Below are 25,238 nucleotides of genomic sequence, written 5' to 3'. Positions count from 1 at the left end.
GTAAAAGTAGACACTCCAGGGTATCTCATAAGGTGCATATTGTGCCTTAACATGCACCCATTTTTTCACCAATAGATGCCAAAGTATGTGGTAAAAAATAATTTTGTGCGTTTTTTACATATGGATTGCATTTGTGCTGGGCATTTTGTATATTTCACATGTGCCACTAAGTTCAAACCCCCCAAATTATGTTCAGCTAAGTCTTCTGAGTAAAATGACACCCCCATTGTATGTCTTTGGCACTAGTTCGTGAAGCTACAGTGCCATATAGGAGACCTGTCCTTTTCAGTACTCACAGTAGAATTTTGAGAGACGGATTTAATGAGCCTATGCTTCCATTTGGGGTATTATAACAGTTTGACTGTTCAAAAAAAACCCACAAAGGCCTACCATTTGTAAAAGTAGACACTCCAGGGTATCTCATAAGGTGCATATTGTGCCTTAACATGCCCCCATTTTTTCACCAATAGATGCCAAAGTATGTGGTATAAAATTATTTTGTGCGTTTTTTACATATGGATTGCATTTGTGCTGGGCATTTTGTATATTTCACATGTGCCACTAAGTTCATACCCCCCAAATTATGTTCAGCTAAGTCTTCTGAGTAAAATGACACCCCTATTGTATGTCTTTGGGACTATTTTGTGAAGCTACAGTGCCATATAGGAGACCAAGCCATATCAGTTTTTACCGAACTTTGAATTTTGACGCTGGGCCTATGTGCAATTTCCAAGCATCTTAGCATGTTTTAAATTCAAACTACCCCACAAAGGCCTACCATTTCTTAAAGTAGACACTCCAGGGTATCTCATAAGGTGCATATTGTGCCTTAACATGCCCCCATTTTTTCACCAATAGATGCCAAAGTATGTGGTAAAAAATAATTTTGTGCGTTTTTTACATATGGATTGCATTTGTGCTGGGCATTTTGTATATTTCACATGTGCCACTAAGTTCAAACCCCCCAAATTATGTTCAGCTAAGTCTTCTGAGTAAAATGACACCCCTATTGTATGTCTTTGGGACTATTTTGTGAAGCTACAGTGCCATATAGGAGACCAAGCCATATCAGTTTTTACCGAACTTTGAATTTTGACGCTGGGCCTATGTGCAATTTCCAAGCATCTTAGCAGGTATTAAATTCAAACTACCCCACAAAGGCCTACCATTTCTTAAAGTAGACACCCCAGGGTATTTCAAAAGGTATATTCTAAACCTTAGTGTAGGATCATTTTTTTGTTAGTTTGTACCAAGTCTAGTTGCAATTAGCATTTTTTCTGCCTTTTTGACACACACTTGGAGATGTTACTGTATATTTTGCTATCCTTATGTGTGCTACGGCAGTATAACACCTAATATGTTGCTCAGCTATGTCATCTTAGTGCAATGATACCCCCATATACAGAATAGTTGGGGTAAACTTATACGGGGGTAGTACACAGTTATCTGCGTCCCGGGCAAAGCTGTCATGGATTCCGAAACCAAAACACAGATAGACCACAAAGAGAGAGAACACAGAGAGAGAAACTTGTAATACCGGTCCTTAGAATGGCCGGGCTATACAAGCAGAGAATTGTCAAGGTACAAGCCGAGGTCAAAGGAGTAAAGAGAAACGGAACAACGATAGGACAAGCCGAGGTCAAGGATCAGAGAAGACAGGATAAACGGTAGACAAAGCCAAGATTCGGTAACCAAAAATCACACCCCAAAACTGGTCTACTTATTCGGCCTGGGTGTGAAAAATTTTAAAACAATGGCCAATACATAGGCCGGGCTGAGAGGGGCAATCAGGGCAGTAATAGCTGGTCTCAACTCTTACGCCCCTCTTGTAACACACCCTGCACCTTTTCTGGGGGTTTTGTTTTTTAGGGGTTGGTGGAATCTTAAAGCAGAAGTGACCTGCCTCCATTCTTCTGCTAGGCTCCACTGATGGTCTCCTTGTGTGGCATTCTAGCAGCTTAGAAATTAGCTCAAACTGGAAAGAAAGAAAAGTGCTTTTCAGCCCAGCATTTGCCTTTTTAAAAATAACAAAGGCATTGTGGATTGCCATCTGCAAAAGGTATATGCCCACTTTTTTATACCATGCCCTGGTCTTTCTCATGATCAAATATGGCTGCATCAGTTGATCGGACAGGTCAACGCCCCCCATATGCCGATTATATTGCCGTATGCAGACTGGCACCCGTTTATATTCGTCTCTGCCACGAACTGCGACCCTCCGAGTGTTTTCACCATGGATGGTGGTTAAGATGAAAACATCCTTTTTATCCCTGTACTTGAGTGCCAGCAGTTCATTCTGGCAGAGAGCTGCTGTTTCCCCCCTTTTCATTTTTTTGTTCGCTAGAGCCTTTGGGAAACCTGTGCGACTCTTCCGAATAGTGCCACAGGCCACGGTCTCGAAGCAATACAACATTTGTAACAGTGGGATGCTATTATAAAAGTTATCGATGTATAGATGATAACCTTTATTAAGTAGTGGCATTATTAAGTCCCAGACAATTTTTCCACTTGTCCCTACTGTATCTGGGCAACCTGGGGGATCAAGGTGGCTATCCCTTCCTTCGTATACACGGAAGGTGTATACGTAGCCACTGCCACTTTCACATAGTTTATAAAATTTGATCCCATATCGGGATCTTTTGGATGGGATATATTGTCTAAACCCCAGTCTTCCCTTAAACTTCATTAGGGACTCGTCAATGGAAATGTTTTTATTGGGGGTATATATAGCGGCAAATTTACTGTTAAAGTGGGCAATTAAAGGGCGTAGTTTGTAAAGAAGATCATACTGCGGATCACCTTTTTGGGGGCACTTGTTGTTATCACTAAAGTGCATAAATCTTAGTATGTCTTCATATCTTTCCCTTGTCATTGTCTCGGCAAAAATAGGAGTATTGCAAATAGGATGTTTAGCCCAATACATCCTAATTGTGGGCTTTTTAATTAGCCCCATTAACATGGTCAGTGCCCAGAATTGTTTAAATTCTGGCACACTGGTTGGGTACCATCTCTCTTTCCTAGAGATAAGAGAGTCTGGATTGCGTGCCAGATATTGCTCCGCATAGAGATTAGTCTGGGTGACTATCTCCCCAAAAATCTGATAATAATGCCAGAGGATATGAAATGATTCGTGGGGTCAGTGACACTCTTTATAGATAAGAGTTTTAGTGCACCATTATGGAAATGGTTGGAGGGGAAGTTCCAATGGAATTAAGTTCCAGATATATTCCTGAGCCTCTTTCAGGAACGGACTGACCACTCATGGTCAGGGGCTGGGTAGAACAGCCATACCAGCTGAGTGGTGATAACAGAGATCTCCCCCACTAGAAAGGTACAATTCCTCACACATACTCTAGTAATAGGAGGACTATGAACCTATCACACTGTAAATTACCCACCCATACACCTTCTCAGTGAGACCTGGCCGTGATCCTGCTCCTGGACTAAGAAGATAAGTAGCAGGCTGGTAGCAGAGACCACACACACCAAGTTGGCTCCTATTTAGAAAGGGGAAATGGGTGCTGGTGGTGAGACAGGGCAGAGGTACGTGTGGAATGCATGGAATAGATGGGACCCCCATCCCTGCTATCACTACAGGCCCTGTCTCTCCCCGCTCTCGCTACAGCCCTTATCCCTCCCTGCTTTTGCTACAGCCCCTATCCCTCCTTGCTTTCGCTACAGCCCCTATCCCTCCCTGCTCTTGCTACAGCCCCTATCCCTCCCTGCTCTCGCTACAGCCCCCATCCCTCCCTGCTCTCGCTACAGCCCCCATCCCTCCCTGCTCTCGCTACAGCCCATATCCCTCCCTGCTCTCGCTACAGTCCCTATCTCTCCCTGCTCCCACTACAGCCACTAACCCTCTCTGCTCTCACTACACCCCCTATCCCTCCCTGCTCTCACTACAGCCCTTATCCATCCCTGCTCTCACTACAGCCCTTATCCCTCCCTGCTCTCACTACAGCCCTTATCTCTCCCTGCTCTCACTACAGCCCTTATCTCTCCCTGCTCTCACTACAGCCCTTATCTCTCCCTGCTGTCACTACAGCCCCTATCTCTCCCTGCTCTCACTACACCCCCTATCCCGCACTGCTCTCACTACAGCCCTTATCCCTCCCTGCTCTCACTACAGCGCCTATCCCTCCCTACTTTCACTATCCATCCCAGCCCCTGCTGTCATTACAGCCCCTATCGCAGCCCCTGCTGTCACTACAGTCCCTATGCCTCCCTGCTCTCACTACAGTCCCTATGCCTCCCTGCTCTCACTGCAGTCTCTATCCCTCCCTGCTCTCACTAGAGCCCCTATCCCTTCCTGCTCTCACTAGAGCCCCTATCACTTCCTGCTCCCACTACCTCACTGCACTTGCTACAGAGCAGACCCTATGCCTTCCATGCACCAGCTACAGACCTTATCCCTCCCGGCACCCTCTACAGTCCCTATCCCTCCAGCATTCATTACATCCCTGTCCCTGTATACTGCAGTTAATTGAACATATCCCCTAACTGTGTAGCTAAACTCCATTTACAGATTTGACTCCACTGGGTCCACATATTATACATACACAACATGGCAATCGTTTGCTTATTGTTGTTTAACTGTATGTATTGTTTTAAAGACTTTAAAATGAGTTTAGTGGTTCTGTTTACTGCACTCTGATTGGGTATTGAAATTAAATTCTTGTGTTTTTGTCATTTACAAATGATTAATGATGTCTGGATTAAATTAGGAACAATATTTGTCCATCAATCGCCTGACTTTATAGATGTGATGTACACCTACAGAGAAACTGTTTAATTTGTCAGATTATATTATTGTGGACTGTAACCCTTGCTCTTTTTCTTTTCTGCATCTTTTGATTTATTATGGAAAAATGAATAAAAAATTAAAATTTAAAAAAATAAATTGTCAGAATAATAATTTGTCAGGAATTGGAATTGTATATAGCTAGATATTGAGATCCCTGTTAGTATCATGTTAAGTAGATCTGGTACACGTTCCTTCTGACTTGTCTGTGATTGGCATTTAAGACCAACGGGACACAATGTCTCTGTACTTTTCTAAGGAGCAATATCTAATGGTCGTGACTCAGGTTTCAGGTAGATTTGCATTTCTCTGTGCGATCCAATAAGGCACCGTATAACGCACAGGAGTGATATTCCAAATATACACCTGACAATAAAAATGCACTTACGCAGTGTTTAAGTGGTAAGGAAAATAGTTCACAATAGTGGAAGCAAACCCCAAGGGCTGGAGAAAGTGATGTCTGGTGGTTGATTGGACTCATTGTTGTAACCTTAGAGTTTTAAGTTGGAAAAGTAAATAGGACTGATGTCATTTTGTAGTTAATTGAGATTGGATGGTCAGGGCTGGGAAATTCCACTCATCTGCTAAGCAGGTAAGCTTTTCTATATGCATAGCATTAGTATTTGTATTGTGGCTGTTATGGTTTTTTTTGTGTGTGTTTGTTTTTATACCCAAACAAGGCCATTGCTATGACAATGCTTTATTAAAAACATGTAATACTTTGTATCTGAACAAGAATAGCTATAGCGGTCTCTAAATGCATTCCCCAATCAATCAATATAAATATATATATTTATAATATTTTACGAAGTTGCTCTGCAAAATATTGAATGTGCTTTTTAGTCCATCAAGGTTGACGTTTCAAATTCAAGCTCTGAACTTTGGTCAGGCCAGTTATGAATTGGGATGTTTTGTACGTTGTGTGTTACTGAGCACCGAGCAATAACGTTATATAAAATATTATAGAAATATTTATTGGGAAATGCATTTAGAGACAGCTAGAGCAATCCTTGCCAAAATACAAAGTATTACATGCTTTGAAAGAAGCATTGTCATAGCAACGGCCTTGTTTGGGTACAGAAAAACAAACATACAAAAACTGCCAATAAAAAAAAAAAAAACACAACAGTAAAAAATACAAATTTTATGGTTTTTGGTAATATGTGAGCACTGTTCAGCATCCCAACAGCCAATATTACCATCCTCAACCATGTCACGTACACCCGAAGATGTAATGGCTGAAAGTGAACAAGACCTGTTCCAACCTACTACAACTCCTGCTACATTGTAAAAGGCCTATGTAAAGAATAAAACCACAAAATATTTTTTAGCACATCTACAAGTGCATATTGATCTCTGTAGGTTCCTTTAGAACGTCCTTTTCTACTTCTAGTGTTACTTTAAATTTTCCTGCAATACGCAATCTTACAGGTTATTCTCTGGATATCCTGATGTATAGTGTAGGTTTTGTAGGTCATTATTCTTGCTGTAGTTTCTGCCCTGTGCATACACCCCCTATAAAAAAAATATTGGTTAATGTCTATATTCCAGCATGAACATGCTATATGAGATGTACAAAATAAACAATATATCCTAAAAAAAACTCCAGTGTGATACAAGAGCATGCAGTAACTTAGCAACAGAATAATGAGAAAATGATCATCTAAAACTGTTAACAAGAAGAATAGGAAAGACAAATGAAAAGAGAATTGGATAGTTATCACCCCTGTTAAGTAGATCAGGATGCCTCTCTCTCTGTTCACATGTCAATATATGACATTCATGGAATTGATGTCCCCATGTAAGGCAGCGCAATGTATCGGTCAGATCCCTGCAATCTAGTTGGACATAGTCTGTCAGTGAATATTGTTTAAGAAAGCGATCTTATTTTTATCTTTATCTTATTTTTTTTTATAGGGGTTAATGGGAATAGCTATTTGGAGTTTTCTCATAATGGTCTCGGTTTAATATTTTTGACTAAGCTTTTCAAATTATGTATTATTTTGAAAAAGTTTTAATATTTAGATTTTATATATATATATATATATATATATATTTTATATATGATATATTCTAATAGTTTGATCTTTTTTTTTTATTCTTTTTTTTCAAGGCCAGTATTAGATATTTCCTAAAGATCCCCATCTGACTTCTAGATGTTGCATAACCCTAGAACAGGGTTAGGCAACCTTCGACACTCCAGATGTTGTGGACTACATCTCCCATAATGCTCTTACAGACAAACTGCTGGCACTGCATTAAGGAGATGCAGTCCAAAATAATCCGCAGTGCCAAAGGTTGCTTCCCTCTGCCCTAGAATATTAAATTGGATGAGTTTTCTCTGCATTGTCATCTATTGAATGCCCCAGCCATTAACTGCTACTTACGACTAATCTATTGCAAGAGGCAATTTGTTGTTTGTTGTAGAGTTACTCCAAGGACCATGACAAACTCATTGATTTGAAGTGGTCATAGTACTTGGAATGTGTATCGGCAGCGTTTCACTTTGAAACGCTGCATGTACAGAGTTGTAACTTCTCCTCCAGCAGCGCCATTAGCCAGTTTTTACCAAAGTTCCTGGCTGGCTAATGTCTGTTTTGGTGCAAAATTGGTGTCTGACCCCTGCAGGCAGAACACGCTGGCGCCAGACAGCCAGTGGCAGTACAGCCCTACTTCCCCCGTGCCACCAATGTCTGTCTTCCCTTTCCCTTCCACGAGGGGGAGTGATGTCCGGCAAAGAGGATCAGTCTGCATGGAGAGCTTTGACTCGGCGATGGATCAGAGGTGATTTTTTTGTTTACTTTTTTGTTTTTACTTGGGGTTGGGACAAACCACCTATGAAAGGGTTACTATACCCAAAACCCAAACCAGCAATTTATAAATACACTGTTTTTTGGTTGGAGTAACTATTTTCCTTACTTGTGATATAAGGGTAATGACTGCTAGATTACAAACTGTATGTTTATTTCTAATCATCTGTTATAATCCTAGTCGACTTCAGTAGCATCCTGTTTTGAGTAGTAAAACCAGAATGTTGCATGCTCACTACAAGTCACATTGCTCCAGGATTGGATATCATATATACAATATATTTCAATGGACAAACTCAATCTACGGAGGTAGAGCGTACGTGTTGGCACAAACCCTTCACAACAATAGCAGGTGTTTTAATTGTGTAACCCTGTAAATTGGAAAGAGAACACATTATTTGTTTGCTATATGTGATCCCAGACCTTATTATACACTATTATTTTCAGTTCTGGTTTTTATAAATTTTAAAAAGTGATTGCTTCACACTTATTTTTAATATGGATTTTTGTTTCCTGTTTTATTTTGTTCTCTGCAATTGCAACTTTCGATCTCTTGGCTCTACTCTACACACAACACTCTGCGCATGTAGGTACACTGTGAAATGTAACAGCCCATTGCGCAGTATCCCTGGATTTATTATTATGAATTGCTGCCTTTCATTGTCAAAAAGAAATGTCCTTCCAAGTGTCCAGGTTGTTTAATGTCCCTTTAATGATTTATTTCCATGGAAATGTTCATAAAGAATAAGACAAATATGCAGTTGCTGTGTTTTGTATGCAGACTGTTGTGGTATGAATTTCTGGTATTTGTTTAAGTCATTACACATTAACAACCTTTTGTTGGAATTTATAGCGCTGTTATTTATTTCCTCTGGGTGTCTGAAAGTAACCCAGAAATGCCAAATTTCTTGTCCCTTCTTGGATAGAATCTCTGCAGTGCTGAAATATTTGTTTCACTGGATGGTGGTTGGAACTTTAATAATTATATTTAGTATGTTTTAGCCCAGAGGTGCCCAAAAGGTAGATCCCCAGATGTTTTAGAATTGCAATTCCCGTGATGCTTTGGAATGCCTTTAGAATGACAAAGCATTATGGATCTACCTTTTTGGGCGCCCCTGTTTTGACCTGTGTTGTTAGCCCATCTCTGTTCACTTTTTATGAACCCAACTATGCGTCTCAAGTTAAAAGCCTGTATGTCTAGGTAGGCCATCTCCATATTGGTTATTATTACATAGATCTTCCCAGTTTTCTGACAGCGCTAACGATCAGCTAGACAAGTCTGTCAATTCTTTGGTATAAATCTCTGTGCTGAGGAGTTGATTGACAGGTGTGGAAGAGATCTATATAGTACAAGTTAGAGATGAAATTGTACTTGCGTTGCAATAAATCATGTTGCGTGAAAGGTTCCCTTTTAATATACATTTAAAATAAAACTGAGAACATCACATGAAAAAAGATTAAAGGAACACTCGGAGCACCATAACCACAGCAGTACTCTGTAGTAATTATGGTGCAAGAAGTAACAAAACTATTTTCTAACAGTTTGCCAGCTTACCTGTGATCCACAGTGTGCCAACTAAGACACTATCAAGACTAAGGTGGTGAACTAGATTCTTGGAGCATACTTATCTTATAACGTTTTTTGGTGTAATGTTGCTGTTTTGATTTCAGGAATACATTTTTAGTTTGCTAGCTATGGTTTTTTTTTCTTTTTCCTTCATCCTGCCAGCAAGTAGACAAAGATCCACCCTGTTTTTCCTGCCCTTATATCACACCCATGTATTTGTGTCTGTCCTGTTGCTGGGCTCTGGAAAACATTGACTCGGAGAGAGTTTTATGATTGAGATCTGCTTTATTCTGGATGCTCCAAATACCAGAACTGCCAAGCAATGCTATGAAATAGTCCTGGAGATATGTGCAGCCTTCACAAAGTGTGTCAAGGGTCTGATGAAAGCATAAACCAAGGTGTAGAAATATATTTTGACTTGGTGCCACTGACAAAATACAACCACTAATCCGCAAAGTGTATTTAGCCTATGTGACAAAATCCACCATTTTGTCTGCATAGGAGATGTCCTCTTCCTAAAGTCACTAACAGGTTCCTGAACTTCATTCATGCTTTTCCCTGCATTCGGTAGCTAAATCTATTGAACACCGGCCACCCCCATGGCTCATTAACTACAAAAAAAACACAGGATTAAATGCTCTCTCTGAGTGGCACGAATGCAGGCAGCGGGACTTGGTAGTCGAGTGTCTAGGACTCTAAGTCGGACACTCGACTGCACGAACATTGGTGAAACCATGTGAACGCCTGCTTCTTTCCGCGACAACCCAGTAGAGTGATGTTCGGTAGGTTTCTTTGTATGGACACTCCAGACTCCACTCTACCTATAATCAAGGGGAACCGTTTAACAGTTTATTCGTTTGTAACTCCCGAAATCGACCAACCGATTCCACTAAAACTCTGGAACTGTTTTGGGCAGATGCCTCATGGGCGGTCAGTCAAAACTTTAGCCCGGTGGCGATTCGACTGTATTCGTGGGATCTGAGCGCTATTTGGACAACCTCAGATCCAGGCTATCCGGGGATATAATATTTGTGGGGGTTCCTATATGTTTATTATGTATTTTTATGTCACATCATGCTGACACTGTAATTTGTAACCATTTTGTGGGAGTGTTCTGGGCGTGTTTTCCAGTCTCCTGATTTTGTACATAAGCTGGCCAGTTGGCCAGATTAAACACATTCGTTTCTACCCTTCATCAAGTCTAAGCTGATATTTGGGGAACGTAGAGTATAATCACTATTGCGCTTGGGACTCGGGAGATTTATAACGGATATACTTTGCCGGAGTATAGGGGATCAGTTACAGCCTACAATTCCCATAATTTGCCACCTACATTTTCCTAACATAGAATTTTAAGAGTTGCAGTCCAATAGCTGATTGGCCAAAGTTTACTTCCCTGCACTAAACATTGATGGACATCTCTGCTCCCCCCTTCAAGATATTTGTGAAGTTTTCTAAGCATCTTGGCAAATGTGATTTACAAACCTCTAGGGTTGTACGAACTCCCAAAAGCCATTGTCCCGCAAACCTTTGATGATATACAAGCTTCCTACCTCTCATTAACCAAGCAGTGGAATCTATAGTAGCGATATTTGGTTACATCTGAAGACTAAAGACTCTTACATCTGTCACTCTGAATTGTAAAACATTTGTATCTGAGCACCAACTGAAAAGAAAATTATTATATAATGCGCAGTTATAGTCAACATGGAAATGTTAGTATTTCCTAAACATAATTAGGAATCTCCTGGATGTCTTTTAACAGGAAACAATTTAGTTTCTGAAATGAAACAAAAGAACTAAAGAGAGAAATGTGTAGCCGACCTGAAGTTGTGTGTTCGTCTGTGTTCTTGTCATAACAGGAGCTGGATGGATACGGTCGCAGAAGGAAAAATTCCCTGAATGAGGTCATTGCTGCAAATTATAGAAACATTACATTTCTCAGGTTCTGAAAAAAAGGGCGCTTACTTCTTACCGGAATCCGACTAAAATGAAAGTTGGCACAGGGAGAAAACAAGACCTGCCATTATTTATATAAATCACAACATTATTACCTTTCATTTTTATTTTTTTCCTTTTATAAAGGCTCTGGTGTTTTAATCAAAGACATTAATTGCTAGCAATGTAACGTTACCACATTACCAAGAAAGCCTTCTTACAGTGAGCTGTTGTTCTATAAATGAAAAACAAAATCTTGTAGTAATTAAGGGTAATTAGAATTAAATGTTGTCCTTTCAAGTCAAAGTAAGTACATTTATTTTTATTTTGGACAAAGAAGAATTGTTTAAATCTCTAGTTGGCACACATAAATCTCTAGTTGGCACACATGATAATTCATGTCTACCTACCAAGCCATGTTGTATGATGTGACGAAATCTTTCTGAGTTAATTGCTTTAATTGGAAGGAAATAAATACATCATGAATGCCCAGTGGAATGTGTATTAAAGGAACACTGTAGGCTTTATAACCATGTTATCTACTTAAATTGGTTATAGTACCTGGCGCTGTTCCTCTTATCAGTGTTAAACCATTTTCCAACCATTTAACACAAAAATAAGGGTGGCTACTACTGAAGGTATGACTGAGACAGAGATTACACACTTCCTTCTAGCCATACCAATTTATACCAGAAATGGCCTCTGTGATAGGCTGAAAGCGATCAGCTGAAGCTCTCAGCCAATCACAAACACCCATTGCTGCTCAGGCTAATGCTTCCTCATTAATTCAAGCATCACAAAGTGGATGGGCTGCTGTAGACTCTCCTTTAGCATTAAAACATTTTAAATCGTTTAATTCTGATTGAAAGGAAGGTGCCAGGGGACTTCAGACACTATAACCACTTCAATGAGTTGAAGCAGTTACAGTGTCTACTGTATCTCTTTAATTAACTATGCATTAAGTATTTAATTTGTTGTATACCAGCAATGCCTCTAGTTCTGTTACCGTTCTGAATAATGCCATGTTTTTGTCTAAGCGCCAGCATCTGCAGTTTATTGGGTCATTTTATATTGTTTGGTGACTTTCTTATCTCAAGCTCTTTATTTTTTTTTTGTTCCCTTTCTGGTTGTTTGATTTAACTATGTATTATTATTCATATAAATAGTATTATTACACAATATCTGCAGGCCTCAACTGCAAAATGCAAAAATTTTATTTACAGGCCTATCGTATCGTTGGTCTCGGCACACCACAACCGACTTGCTCTTTTATACTATCCTAAGTTCTTACTTTAACTTTACTCCATACGGCTATTTGCCCCTTACATATATATATATATATATATATATATATATAAAAAATTTTTTTTTTTTTTTTTGGTTTGGGGGGGGGGGGGGGGGGGGAACTAAAACTTCTTGTTTTCATTATTATAATGTGCCAATAATTCAGAAAGGGACTATTCTTATTATTTTTGTTGTTGTTTTCTAAAGGAGCATATAATAAATATACTGGGTAAATAATTATTTAGTGGGCTCTTATGCTGACCTATATAGTGAGGTGACGGAAGCAGTCAGAGCCAGACATTTACAGGTAGAGCAGCCAAAAAAGAGGTGAGGGGTTGGCTGAATTGCAATGTATCTGAATGGTTCAGCTGAATTCTGTATCTCTGAAGTGCCATACATTTATAACCGAACAACCAACCAGAGCAATGGACATGCATCCTTGTTTGTTTTGGGATTCGGAGCCCAAGGCAAAAATAAATAAATAATAATTTCATGTAGGAGACAGTTATTTCATGTTAATTTTATTCATAAATCAAGTGGAAAGTGACCAGTAAAGAGGAAAAACGGGAGGAGTATTATATAAAAATCTACATTTTTAGAATTGTGTGTATATATATTTGTATATACAAATATAATTTTTGTACTGATCTTCCTCAATGTCAATTTAATAAGCTTTCCAACTGATTCAATACTGTTAGAAAATCTTTCCAAATGATTTAAAGGGACACTATAGTCACCAAAACAACTTTAGCTTAATGAAGCAGTTTTGGTGTATAGATCATGCACCTGCAGTCTCACTGCTCAATTCTCTGCCATTTAGGAGTTAAATCACTTTGTTAATGCAGCCCAAGTCACACCTCCCTGCATGTGACTTACACAGCCTTCCTGAGCACTTCCTGTCAAAAGTAATCTAGTGCTTTAACTTCCTTTATTGGAAATTCTGTTTATTTTAGGGGAGGTGTGGCTAGGGCTGCATAAACAGACACAAGTGATTTTACTCCTTAATGGCAGAGAATTGAGCAGTGAAACGGCAGAGGCATGATCTGTACTCAAAAACGGCTTCATTAAGCTGAAGTTCTGGTTACTATAGTGTCCCTTTAACTACAAAAAAAAACATCATAGAATTATTGGAGATATCTGTAGACAAATCATTTGGAAAGTTTGTCTAACGGTTGAATCATTTAAATTGAGGTCTCAATCTGTTAAACAAGTGGCAGTAAAATCTGTCTATCAGACGAGGCAAACAGCCAAATTAACGAGTTTCGGGGGTCTTCAACTAAAGTTCATTTTTGGATGTAATGGTTCATCCAAGCAGAGGTTTTCCTGTGTGCACAAGTCTAATGAAATGATTTCTTATAAAGTGACATCAGGTTATTTTTGTAACAGGTACACTTTAAACTACTAAGGAAGAAAACAATTACCCATCTTGACTTGACGTGATGGCATTCTTTTGTCTCTGTGGAACAGCACCTTGAAGAGGTTGACGTTTGAGGAGACAAAATTAGTTTAAGAGTGGCACCATGACTTCACAGCAAATCTATGAACCCTAATCCTACCTTGAGATTGAAAGATACTCTGTCTCCAAGTGTAGTGTTTAAGAGCTTTGCATTTACCAGCAGAACTGAAGAACTCTCACGTTGCTTTCTTAAGCGTCTAAAAACAAAAAAAAGCATTACTTTTTTCTTTGAAACTCTAACTTCTGAGAATGAATTCATCTTGTTGGATGCTATGACACTGTGATTACTCAGCAGCCGTGAACCATTATGGCTGTATTTTTTGTGGTAGTAATTGTATTAACAACCTACCAATGCTGACCTCCTGAAAGTGCATGAGGGATATGAACAGCACCGCAAATAAATATGTGAAAAAAATCCACTCTGTCTCTTAGAATGGACTACATGTGCACAGCTCTAGTTGCACTGTCACTTGTTGGATCTTGCAAAGATCCCCCAGTATGATGTGCCCTCTTGTTTGGTGGCACTTGGGGGAGGAGGGGACTGATTAAGGCGTTATTTTGACCTGATAATCTCCTTTCTTGGTTCAGGGGCTAGAGTACAAAACAGACGTCTATGACTGCAGGGGATTCCATAGACCTTCTGCGTAGGTGTAACAAGGTATCCTAGGCATCTGTTGTGCGAGAAGATGCAGGTTCCCTTCGACCGCGGCGACCGGCAACAGAGGAAAAGTTTACAGGATTTGGAAATTCCACCCACTTCCACATATTGACAAAAATCAGATCCTACATGAGACACAGCAGTCCGTTCTTTTGTCTCATGCATATCTTTATATCGTAATAGAATTTTTATCAACATTCCATCTTCATGGAAAAAACGCTACAGTGACCGTGCTTCTTTAAAGGGGAACTGTCTCTTCTCTGAAGTGTTACACCAATAAAGAAAACAGTGGATATCACCTATAATTTGTGCTATCTATCTTGGTGAAGTGCTCCGTTTTCTTTTAAATTTACTGTATATTAAAGATTTAGCAAATACCATCGTGATCCCATTCAGCCAAGGAAAAACCAGGACAAATATGTTTTGTGGTAATACTTTGTTTAATTTCTACTCTTCTCTTTCCACCTTCTGTATGTTGACTGCATGTTGCAAAGGACAGAGCTTATAGCAATGATTGCCAGGGAGCCAAGATGGAGGTGCTTGGCGCCTAGTAGCCAGATAAAGAGGTGTTGATTTCTACTATTTAAATTTATATAAATCCTGACACGTGACAGTTCCCCTTTAAGGCATTGAGAAAATTAAAATTTTCTATAATATACCTAATCAGGATCCACCCATGTCACTAAGAGGGTTAAAATCTAATTCACAGAACTCTGACATTTGGTGTTCTCTCTAGGAAAACAGATTTATTTTACTTTACTTTACATTTTCTCTGATCACGCTACGTTTGGGTTTATACTCAATGGCTGGACATGTAAACAAATACTTTAAACATTTGGTTTTCAGAGCATGTCTTCTTGACCATGTACTGACCATTGAAACCAGTAATATTACCCTTTTGCCCAGCAGATTGCTCACTGTATACTTTTCCTTTTGGGTGTGCGGTTTCTCACCAACTTTTGGCAAACGTACCGAGCATGGTAGTAATTATGTGTTATTGTAGCCCTGGGTGAAATCACATGGGCCTCTATTTAAGTGCACATGCTCATGTTCAGAGTAAGCAGCATAACTCCGCAATTTGTTTGTCCTCTGTCATGGTCAGAGTTTAGTCTTCTGTTTTCTGTTATCACATTTGAGAAGTCTTTCTTCTAAGGTGTGGATGGCAAGTTCATCTTTATTACTGCATTGGCTTCAAAATCTGCAGCTTCAGTGTGGTATAAACAATATGCTTACCAAAAATCGTCTAGCTTATCTAAAGGTCTAGGAAATTCCAGTGGATACTACAAATTCACTGTATCTGGCTATTTAACCCTGATTTTTGCCATTTCATTTCCACTTCACTATAATTCAACGTTTAGCGAATAAACCATTTTGTATTTCTAATGCTGCAAGGAGTTCAGACACAAAGCTATGTGCTTTTTTGCCACTTGGGCAAATATTTGCTTTAAAGAACCAGTAACCTTTGAAAACAGGTTTTATAAAATAAATAATATAATTCATTTATTTTTAACATTTTCTTTAACTGTTGTACCATTGGCACTGAACTTGTTAAATTCACTTTGTATTTAAAATGCGCTACATTCCCATTCTTTGAATTCTCCTGTTCTGGAATTCAGGTAGACATGCGTGTGATAAATAAGTAGTAAACAAGTATTTCCAGTAGACAAACACTATACTTGTTACTTCTTTTACCACTGCCTGTGTGTGCACTTATACTGTGTATACTGTGTATCCATCTGCTAAGGAAACCGACTCTGCCTTCCTGGTCTCTATGTTGAAAGTGAGACGCGAGACTTTATTTCCACGTAAGGACTTTAGAATTCATTCTATCTAATCTTGTTTTAGTGTGTTTTTCTGTAATAATGTTGCTATCAGTGTGGTTTTTGGAATGCATGCATTGCGCAGTGTCATATTCTTGGAGAACTGTCAGTCCTTCCATTGATATCTGTCAGCAGGGCACATACCCAGGGATAAATATAGACCCAGTGCAAGTTGTAGTTGTGATTGCAGAGAGAGGCTAAAAATGACCCCTTTCATACCTCTGCTTAAAAACAGTGGGCGTTCTGTAACACGTAGCTGCAGAGACCTGAATGGGCTTTTTTAACAGAAATTTTAGTCTTGGTAAAAAAAAATATCTTGCAATAAGGCAAGTAGGAATCTACAGTAATGCAGCAAGACCCTTTCTAATCGTGGCGAGAGCTAAGGATTTGTAATCATCGGACTCCAGAAACAGACATCAGACTTATGGAGACCACTGCGGCTTGCTGGGGCCGATCAGGTGTGGTGAACTTCATTAAGGGGCTCGGTAGGTGAAGCATCGTGTGCTGATCATTTATTTGCTTCCTATTACTAAATGTTTGCTATAGAACCATAATTGTCTGTATAGGTTGTTTGCTGAAAATATATACATTTTTTCCCTTTGGTTTTGGTAAGATTTGACTTGCTAGTTTTGACTTTCAGTGTTATTTCCTGAAGTGAGAATTTAAAGTGAATTTCAGATTTACGACCAGAGAAGCCAAACTTTAGAATTTTTTTAAGTTTAGCTCTTTTAAGCTTAAATTTTAAATTAACATTGAATTTTCACATCTGTGAATTACCCAGTCTGTGTTTCTTTGTAAATTTTTTATTTATTTATTTATATATTTTTTCTCTCTTGGGATTTTTTTTTTTTGTAGAATTTTTTTTGTTTTAAACTGAAATAAAATGTGCAAAGCTGCCTTAAATGAACGTATTATTTCTATGTGTGGTATTTTGCGCTGACCATCTGGTATATGCGTGTGACATAATTTCCTACAAGTGTTGTACCAGGGTTTTGTTGTTGTTTGTCCAGGTTATTTTTGAAAGGAGTCTGAGGTAGTAGAACTATTAAATTGATAGATTTTCATTTATTTATTTTTAACAACAATTTTGACATATTTTCCTGAAAATCTTATCATTATAGAACTCGATGCAGTACAAGGGAGACACGTTAGGTGTTTACCAAATTTAAATTAATCAAATGGAATTGACTGTTCTTTAGATCAGAAGTAGCTAACTCATAGCTGCCCACTTGCTGTTGAATTACAACTCTCGAAATGTCAGCCAATTTTTTTTAATTACCGTAACTCTACAACCTATTTGATTAATCAAAACTTGCAGCCTTGTAGCTTAGAACTCATTTGCTGCATCAAACTAGTCTAACATACATGATCGTATTTGTTTAAAAAAATAAAGACAAGAATAGATGTGGCAAATCACCAGTGTATAGAGTAAAATAAATACTTACCATATTTGCCAATAGTCCTGTTTTTGCCAGGGCAGTCCCATATTTTCGTCTCGTGACTCAGCAAAAAGGAGTTCCAGGACCTTTTCCTCTTTATGAAATGTGCTCTCTAATTTAGTTTGTGATCAGTACTGCTAAGTAATATGCATTGCATTCTCAATAAAAGTCTGTCCACCACTTGGAGTAAAGGAGGTGGTCATGAGGGGTTGCCTCGGTGATACAATTTGTGTTACTGACGTGCCACTCTGTAGGCCCTAGAACTGACCCCTTCCTGTCCCAGTTTCATATTTGCCATTATTGGTTACGTTTACCAGAATTTTCTACACAAGGCAAAGTTCTCTTGACCCAGTGAAGAGGCTGCATGAGACTTCTTTTCAGTCTCCTTAGCTTATAGTCCACAATGCAGCTACACAAGGAAATGGGAGACTTTCTGATGGTACACAGATTGGTTACTGCAGGCCCAGAGCAGATAATTGGGTGGTTGTCCACAGGCCTCAATTAAAGTGGTCAGAATGGCCATAATAATGGCATCCGCCATTGTATTGTTTTTTTTTTTTTAGATACTCAGGGGTGTATTTCTCTGTTGGATATTACCATGGTGACCTGGAGAGGGAGATCAGTGATATTTAAGTGGGTCATTAGTAGAGATGTAATCACACTACTTTGGAAACAGACCTCCAATACTATGGTTTGCCGTGAAACGTGGTGACTTTCATGCTGTATCTAATCGAGAGGAGCTTCACAAACCAAAGGCTTATCCCCATGGTGTTCATATGTGCAGACTAGCTGGATTTGGCAAAAATGGATTTCAATTGAGCAAATATATGCAACCTTAGAGGAACACTATAGCGTCAGGAACACAAACATGTATGTAGTGTTAAACCCACCATTTAGGTTCCCAGACCCCCTGTCAGAGCAGTAAAAGGTGTTTAAACTCACCTTTTTCCCACGCCATGCCAGTCTTGTTGCGGCTGGCCCCGCAAACTTTACGATCTCACCAATCCAATGCATTCCTATAGGAAAGCATTGAGTGGCTATTGTACATGTGCGTCAAAATGTTGTGCTACGCCAATCAGCATTTCCTCATAGAGATGCATTGATTCACTGCATTTCTATGGAGAATGTTCAACTGAATGTTGGTGCTGCACACTGTGCAACACTGAGCCAGGAAGCACATCTGAGTGCCCGCCACTGGAATGTAGTACATTACATTCCTGCCAAGTAACACCTCCAGTGGCAGTCACTCAGAGGTGCTTCCTGGCTTAGTGCTTTACAGTGTGCAGCACCAGCATTCAGCTGAAAAGGCATTGTTTAAATTAAAAAAAAACATGGAGACACCATATTCACTATACTCTGTAGTTGTTGTGATAACTATAGAGTCCCTTTAAAAATCTTTGTGTGTGTGTAAATTTTGTAATGTATAAATGTTATATGCACTGTTAGCCCTGGCCCCTGGACATTCCTTATGTCTCAATTATGTCTTCATGTCTCTCCATAATTGTTACTAATTGATACATTTATCCCAGGAACCTTAAGACTAAGTTGATGCGATTTAAACATTAGTGTTTTGAAGCATGAATTAACTGTGTTCGCTCTGAAAAGCGAAAAAAAAAAAAAAATCACTTAAATCAATTCAATGCTCATACAAGATGCAGAAGCGGAAATTTTCACCACGTGTGCTCGTAATATGCTATTGATAATCCACAACACCGTCCAGTGACATTTAATGGTGGATAAGTGACCATGCCAGGACAGCCATAGCAAGCTTGTTAACCTCCCTGTCTCTGAATAGTATATAGTATCTATTGCATATTTGTACTTTTAAGCAGTATTCATTGCATACCCATTCTGTTGCAGAGTAATTTTTGTAGCTGTTGCAGAGTATTTGTGTGTACGTGCTTTGTTGCAGAGTATCAATTGCATACTTGTTCTGTTGCAGTGTATCTAGTTCGTACTTGATGTTCTGTTGAGGACGTATGTATTGTGTGCTTGGTCTGTTAGCAAATATGCAAAAAATACTTCTTATGTGTGTGTGATTATTTGTTGCGTACTAGTTCTGTTGCATAGAATTTATTGCACACTTGTTCGTGAGTACAGAAAGCCCTCTCGCTATACTAAGACTGTACAGGTGCATCCCAAACACCAGTAATATATATATAACGAAAGTAGCCAAAACATCGTTATGGTTTTAGGTTAATACAATTGCCAGAGCTATTAAATACAGTAACACTATTAATTGTAATTGTTCTCTCTGCTTGATCATATTACTTGGTACCGTTGTTGCTTTGGCACAGCTGGTTGTGCTAGCAGTTTTGGAGACAACCTTCACTTTTTCACAAGATGCACTTTGTCACTTCCATAGAACACTAAGCCTGTTCTGGCCGCAGGCCTGGGAATCTAAGTTATGGAATCTCATGCATGGAAAAACAGTCCAGGAATTGCTTTCTTTTCTGTTACACTGCTTGAAAAGAAAAGAGGCAAAGCTTCATATGCCGGTCAGCGTATCAGGGAGCCTGGAACAAGCATTTCATTTTTATAGAGCCCTAGTTGGTGACTTGTGACTTAGTGTGAAGTGAAAGGCCACCGCAACTTTTATATGACCTCGTAAAAATCCATGGAACTTTAAAGGGAGCCTGTCACATGAAACTCTTTTATATTAATCACTGGAACATTTAAAATGCCCTTATGTTGTGTTAGCTTGTTTTAAATTGTTTGTCATTGTCACAATAAGTGTGACATTATTACATATCCTACCTATCTCTTTAATTTTAACTTGCTCTGTTCCATTTTCCATTTTACCATGCACGTGGCCGTTTCCTGATTGACAACTCGTTTTATGTATTTTGTGTTTTGTTTTTACTTTACATTTTTTGTAGCTTTATTAAGGATTTGTGCATGGTTTCGTAGAGGTTTTAAAAATAACATTTTTAAAGATGGTTTTAGAGTTAAGAAGATATGTCCAATAGGTTACAGAAGAATGAACTCCCCGATCAGCAGGTTTAAATGTACTGAATACAAAGCACTGCAAAGTGCTTATATACAACACTGTGTAATTTATTGGCCTATAAATGTAAAATAATAACGTCGTTTTAGTGCATGCTTTGAATAATGTAAAGCTAATTTTAAGAGACAGATGTATTTTTAAGGTACCAGAGCAGAGTCCGTTTGATGCTTATTAAAAGGACAATCAAGCGAAAAAAAAATGAATTCCTTAGGGTTATTTTAGTAAAACAAGATATGAGTTGTGAGCAGTATCCTGCTACGCTTTGATATTGTATGCTCTGCAGGCATTTCTGTGCATCGTGTGTACAAGGGCTGTACCCGCTGTGCCCAGGCACACCCTGATACAGGTCTCAAACTGATTGCCCTGCACTAACCCCATTTAGGTTAGTAATGTAAATGTATGACCATGAATCAGGGGAAGGTCTGCAACTTTTCACCTGGAAGGGGTGCGAGTATAATTATACAGACTTTCTTGTTCACAAAATGCACAGATCTTTGTGCGTTCAGCATGCAATATATGGGTTTGACAGACCAAGACTACTGGAGTTACACAGGATAATGTCATATATCGGTGCTACCTCCATAAGAGCAACCAGTCTAACATGACGGGGCATTTACAGAGATCTGTACATGCCTAACAGACACAAACTCTGTTTTCCATAAATCCACTGCAACGGCAACTGGCATGTGTTATGAATGTCATGAGCACTGTCTTAAGTCACCCAGCAGTCACTTGTAAACAGCTCCATGAACATCATACATACTTATCATAGTCTGGCAGCCTGCACTCAACACAAGATACTGCAGTCTACTGTTAAATATCTCAGTGGGCCGGTCCAGGACTGCATAAAATTGAAGCCACAAACCCACAAAGCTTGGGCTAGCAAAAGCTTTGCACAAATTGTGCCTGCTGCCTTGCTCTTGCAATATCTCTGCCAGTGGACATGCCAACACACCTCCTGATATTGTAATGCTGAACAATATTTGGAAACATTCTATGGGGAAAAAAAAAATGTGAACGAACTACAAACCGTGGCATGAGAACAAACAGAAACTGCATTAAAATAGACAATTGTAGAGTTAACGGGAAGGTGCCACAAATACGAATTCTATAAATATATAAATACTGATGAGACATACAATAGTGAATTGTCCATTGTCCATTGTCATTGTCCTATCAATCTGGTCATTAGAGATCCTTTTAGGAGATGCAAGGTCATATCATTCATGGCAAATCAGGTGCTATTGTGGGATAAAGTGCCAAAACAAAGGACCGCCATTATTCTGCTGAGAGAACTCTGTTATAGATTATATAAAGTCCATATAAAATGCAATACATTGGAAAAACTCCAGCATTAAATGCTTCCTTTGTTTTTCTTTTCTTGCAGCTTCTCCGGTGGGTAATGGTTATATTAAACCACAAGTGCAACCAGTATCTAGCACACAAAGGGAGAAAGGACCTCCAACCATGCTGCCCATCAATATCGACCCCGAGAGCAAGCCTGGCGAATATATATTAAAGAGTCTATTTGCAAATTTCACTACACAAGCAGAAAGAAAGATTCGAATCATCATGGCGGAACCCTTGGTAAGTACAATGCAGTATACTAAATTTCTGCTATAGCTACAGAGTATACAATTCATGGTTGTATCTTCGTTGTGTTATAGTAGAGAGCGTGAAACCCCTCCGTGTCTTATTAGAGGTTAACGAGAGTGTTAGACATTTGGTGCTATTAGAGTTACTTTATCAGGTTTATTCACTAGGCCTGGGGCTCTGGGTCTGAGTGGGACATCCTCAAGAGGACACTCCAGGTAATTTAAAGTCCTAAAACCAACAATGACTTCCTAAAAAGCATCTCACTGCAAAAACCTAAAATAAAACATACAAGAAAGTTATTCACTACAGTAAGAATTTAAGGTGAATTCGAAGTGATTTTCAGATTTAAGGTCAAACTGGACTAACCTTCTGAGCCAGCCATGCTTTCAGTTTTGGCATCTCTAGTTTTAAATTTGAATGTCTCTTTAACCCCTTTAGGACACATGACATGTCTGACATGTCATGATTCCCTTTTATTCCAGAAGTTTGGTCCTTAAGGGGTTAAATTCACTTTGAATTCTCACTGTAGTGAATAACTTTCTTGTGTGTTTCCTTTTTTCCTTTGTAGTGTGATGCTTTTTAGGAATTCATTGCCGGTTTTAGGACTTTAAATTACATCTTGAGTGGCCTCTTGAGGCAGTCCCACTCACACCCAGAGCCCCAGGACCAGAGTGAGTCCACCTATGCTGCCTAATGTGTAATCCAGCTCTGGTGTACAATTTAAAAAAATGATGCGGGGTCATAAATTTATAAAATAGTGAAATATTAGAATCGAAATGGAAGGTTTTCTACAGAAAACCAGCCTGTGCCACAACAAAACCGAGGGCCTGTGGTTGGAGAAAAATGACAGATCACAATTTCAGATTAAATGTTATTGTTTCTCAGTAGGGACATGTACATTAGAATTTTCAAATGTATCTAGAATTATATCTTGTATGGGACAGTTTACCAGCCCTCTACTTATATTTCTTTAAACAGTTACATATTTTAAAAAGGAGACTGCCCAAGTTATATCGTTATGGGTATTTTGATAAACTTCTTGCAATCATTTTACCTTCAGGATCGGAAGTGGTTAGGAACTTTGTGATAACAAGGGATTTGGAAAAAAAATGGACTTGAATTAATTAATTTCCTCCATTTTGTTTTGTTTCTGTTTTGTCTTTAATAACAAACAATATTCTGGGGTGTGGAAATGTAAAAAAAATCTACTTGCCGAATGGACTAAAGTGGTAGCCCAAGCTACTTGTCCAACATGACAATCTACTTGTCCTTGCACAAAATTTCAAATTAGAAAGTTTGGGGACCCTGCTTAGATCTGGACATTGGCAAGGTTATTCACTAAACTCAGAATTTTCCCAGAATCCATCACAATAAAAAAAATGTAGGCCAAAATAGCTGATCTGTTAAATACTCTATTTCAGCTATAGACAGGACTGGCTATTTTTTTACATTCAGATTTAATTTGCAAACATTTGTGTGGTATGTGTCGGCTGGATGTATTGTGTGTGCTGGCTCTCTTTAATGTGTGTGTGTGTGTGTGTGTGTGCTAACTGTGTGCTGGCTTTATGGTTGTGTGTGCTGGCTGTTTGTAGTGTATGTGTCTGATTTGGCTGTGTGTAGTGTGGTGTGTGCAGGATCTCCTACTCTTACCAACCCATAAGCCAAAGTGTTACTTTACTTTCTGAGGCTCAATACATGGAACAAATACATCTTTGCACAACCCCAGTAATTTTCTCCTCGCAGTTCCAGCGCTCACTAAGTCAGAGTGCATGCTGGGAGTCCCGGCAGCTGCGCTCTCACTCAGTAGAGAGTGACAGAACCAAAGATTCAGCCTCTACTGTGGTCTGCAAGCACTGAAAGTATAGCGCTCACATTCTGTGCCCCAAACACTGAACTCCCTCTATCAGCCCTGTCGCTTGCCCGAGGCAGGTCTAAACGCCAAAACAAACTGCTTGCCCGGTGCCTGGAACCACGTGTCTCCAGGTTGAATTAAAATTAAGTTGTAAGTGCAGTGGCTGTATTGCAAGTGGTAAGTTGGGGATCACAGACTGTGCTTCTGGACTGGGGAAATTAAAATAATGTGTAGAAACTTAAAAAAAAATAGAATACCTAGGTGATAGGGATCCACAGTGTATCTCTATAAAGGTACTGCTAATCTGTTGTACTTAAAGGAGCACTATAGGGTCAGGAACACAAACATGTATTCCTGACCCTATAGTGTTAAAACCACATCTAGCCCCCTAGTCCCCCCATGCCTCCCTAGATATAGTAAAATCGTACTTGTATTCAAGTCTAAAGATGCTACCTCTGCCCCTGTTTGCTTGTGAAACTGCCTGCTGCCTGCCAACATCATCAGGTTAGCTGAGCAATCACAATGCTTCCCCATAGGATTGGCTGAGACTGTCAAGGAGGCAGATCAGGGGCAGAGCCAGCATAAGTCAAACACAGCCCTGGCCAATCAGCATCTCCTCATAGAGATTAATCGAATCAATGCAGCTCTATGAGGAAAGTTCAGTGTCTGCATGCAGAGGGTGGAGGCACTGAATGGCAGTCCTGTACACTAGGGAGCATTGACCCAGGAAGCACCTATAGTAGCCATCTAAGGAGTGGCCAGTGGAGTTATCACTAGGCTGTAATGTAAACACTGCATTTTCTCTGAAAAGACCGTGTTTACTGCCTGATGTGAATGATTCTACTCACCAGAGCAAATGCAATAAGCTGTAGTTGTTATGGTGACTATAGTTTAAGAATTTCTAAATTGCATGCATTAGGACCAGCAACACTTGAGAGGTTGACTGTAAACCTGAAATGTTGGGATAAAGTATTCCATTTGTAAAACGCCTTTTCTTATCGAGAGGACAA

The 25,238-nt window shown here is 39.3% G+C and overlaps 2 protein-coding genes across 12 annotated transcripts in view; one reads left to right on the top strand and one right to left on the bottom strand.

Annotated features, from left to right (window-relative positions):
- LOC134571246 (uncharacterized) overlaps positions 1-25,238 on the bottom strand; it is a 516,374-nt gene that overhangs the window by 152,303 nt on the left and 338,833 nt on the right. The window lies entirely within an intron of this gene.
- Positions 1-25,238, top strand: part of FRY (FRY microtubule binding protein) — a 434,727-nt gene that overhangs the window by 195,707 nt on the left and 213,782 nt on the right. For 9 of the 11 annotated variants that reach the window (XM_063429398.1, XM_063429404.1, XM_063429371.1 and 6 more), the window contains one exon: positions 22,168-22,367. In XM_063429398.1, the coding sequence (XP_063285468.1) occupies positions 22,248-22,367 (120 nt within the window). In that variant the 5' untranslated portion in view covers positions 22,168-22,247. Of the gene's footprint in view, positions 1-16,253; positions 16,320-16,555; positions 16,820-22,167; positions 22,368-25,238 lie in introns of those variants that run through there. The other 2 variants (XM_063429396.1, XM_063429386.1) reach the window with 2 other exon arrangements.

The sequence above is a fragment of the Pelobates fuscus genome, chromosome 1, assembly GCF_036172605.1.
Source record: "Pelobates fuscus isolate aPelFus1 chromosome 1, aPelFus1.pri, whole genome shotgun sequence".
Lineage (NCBI taxonomy): Eukaryota > Metazoa > Chordata > Amphibia > Anura > Pelobatidae > Pelobates > Pelobates fuscus.
This window is presented reverse-complemented; position numbering and strand designations above follow the sequence as displayed.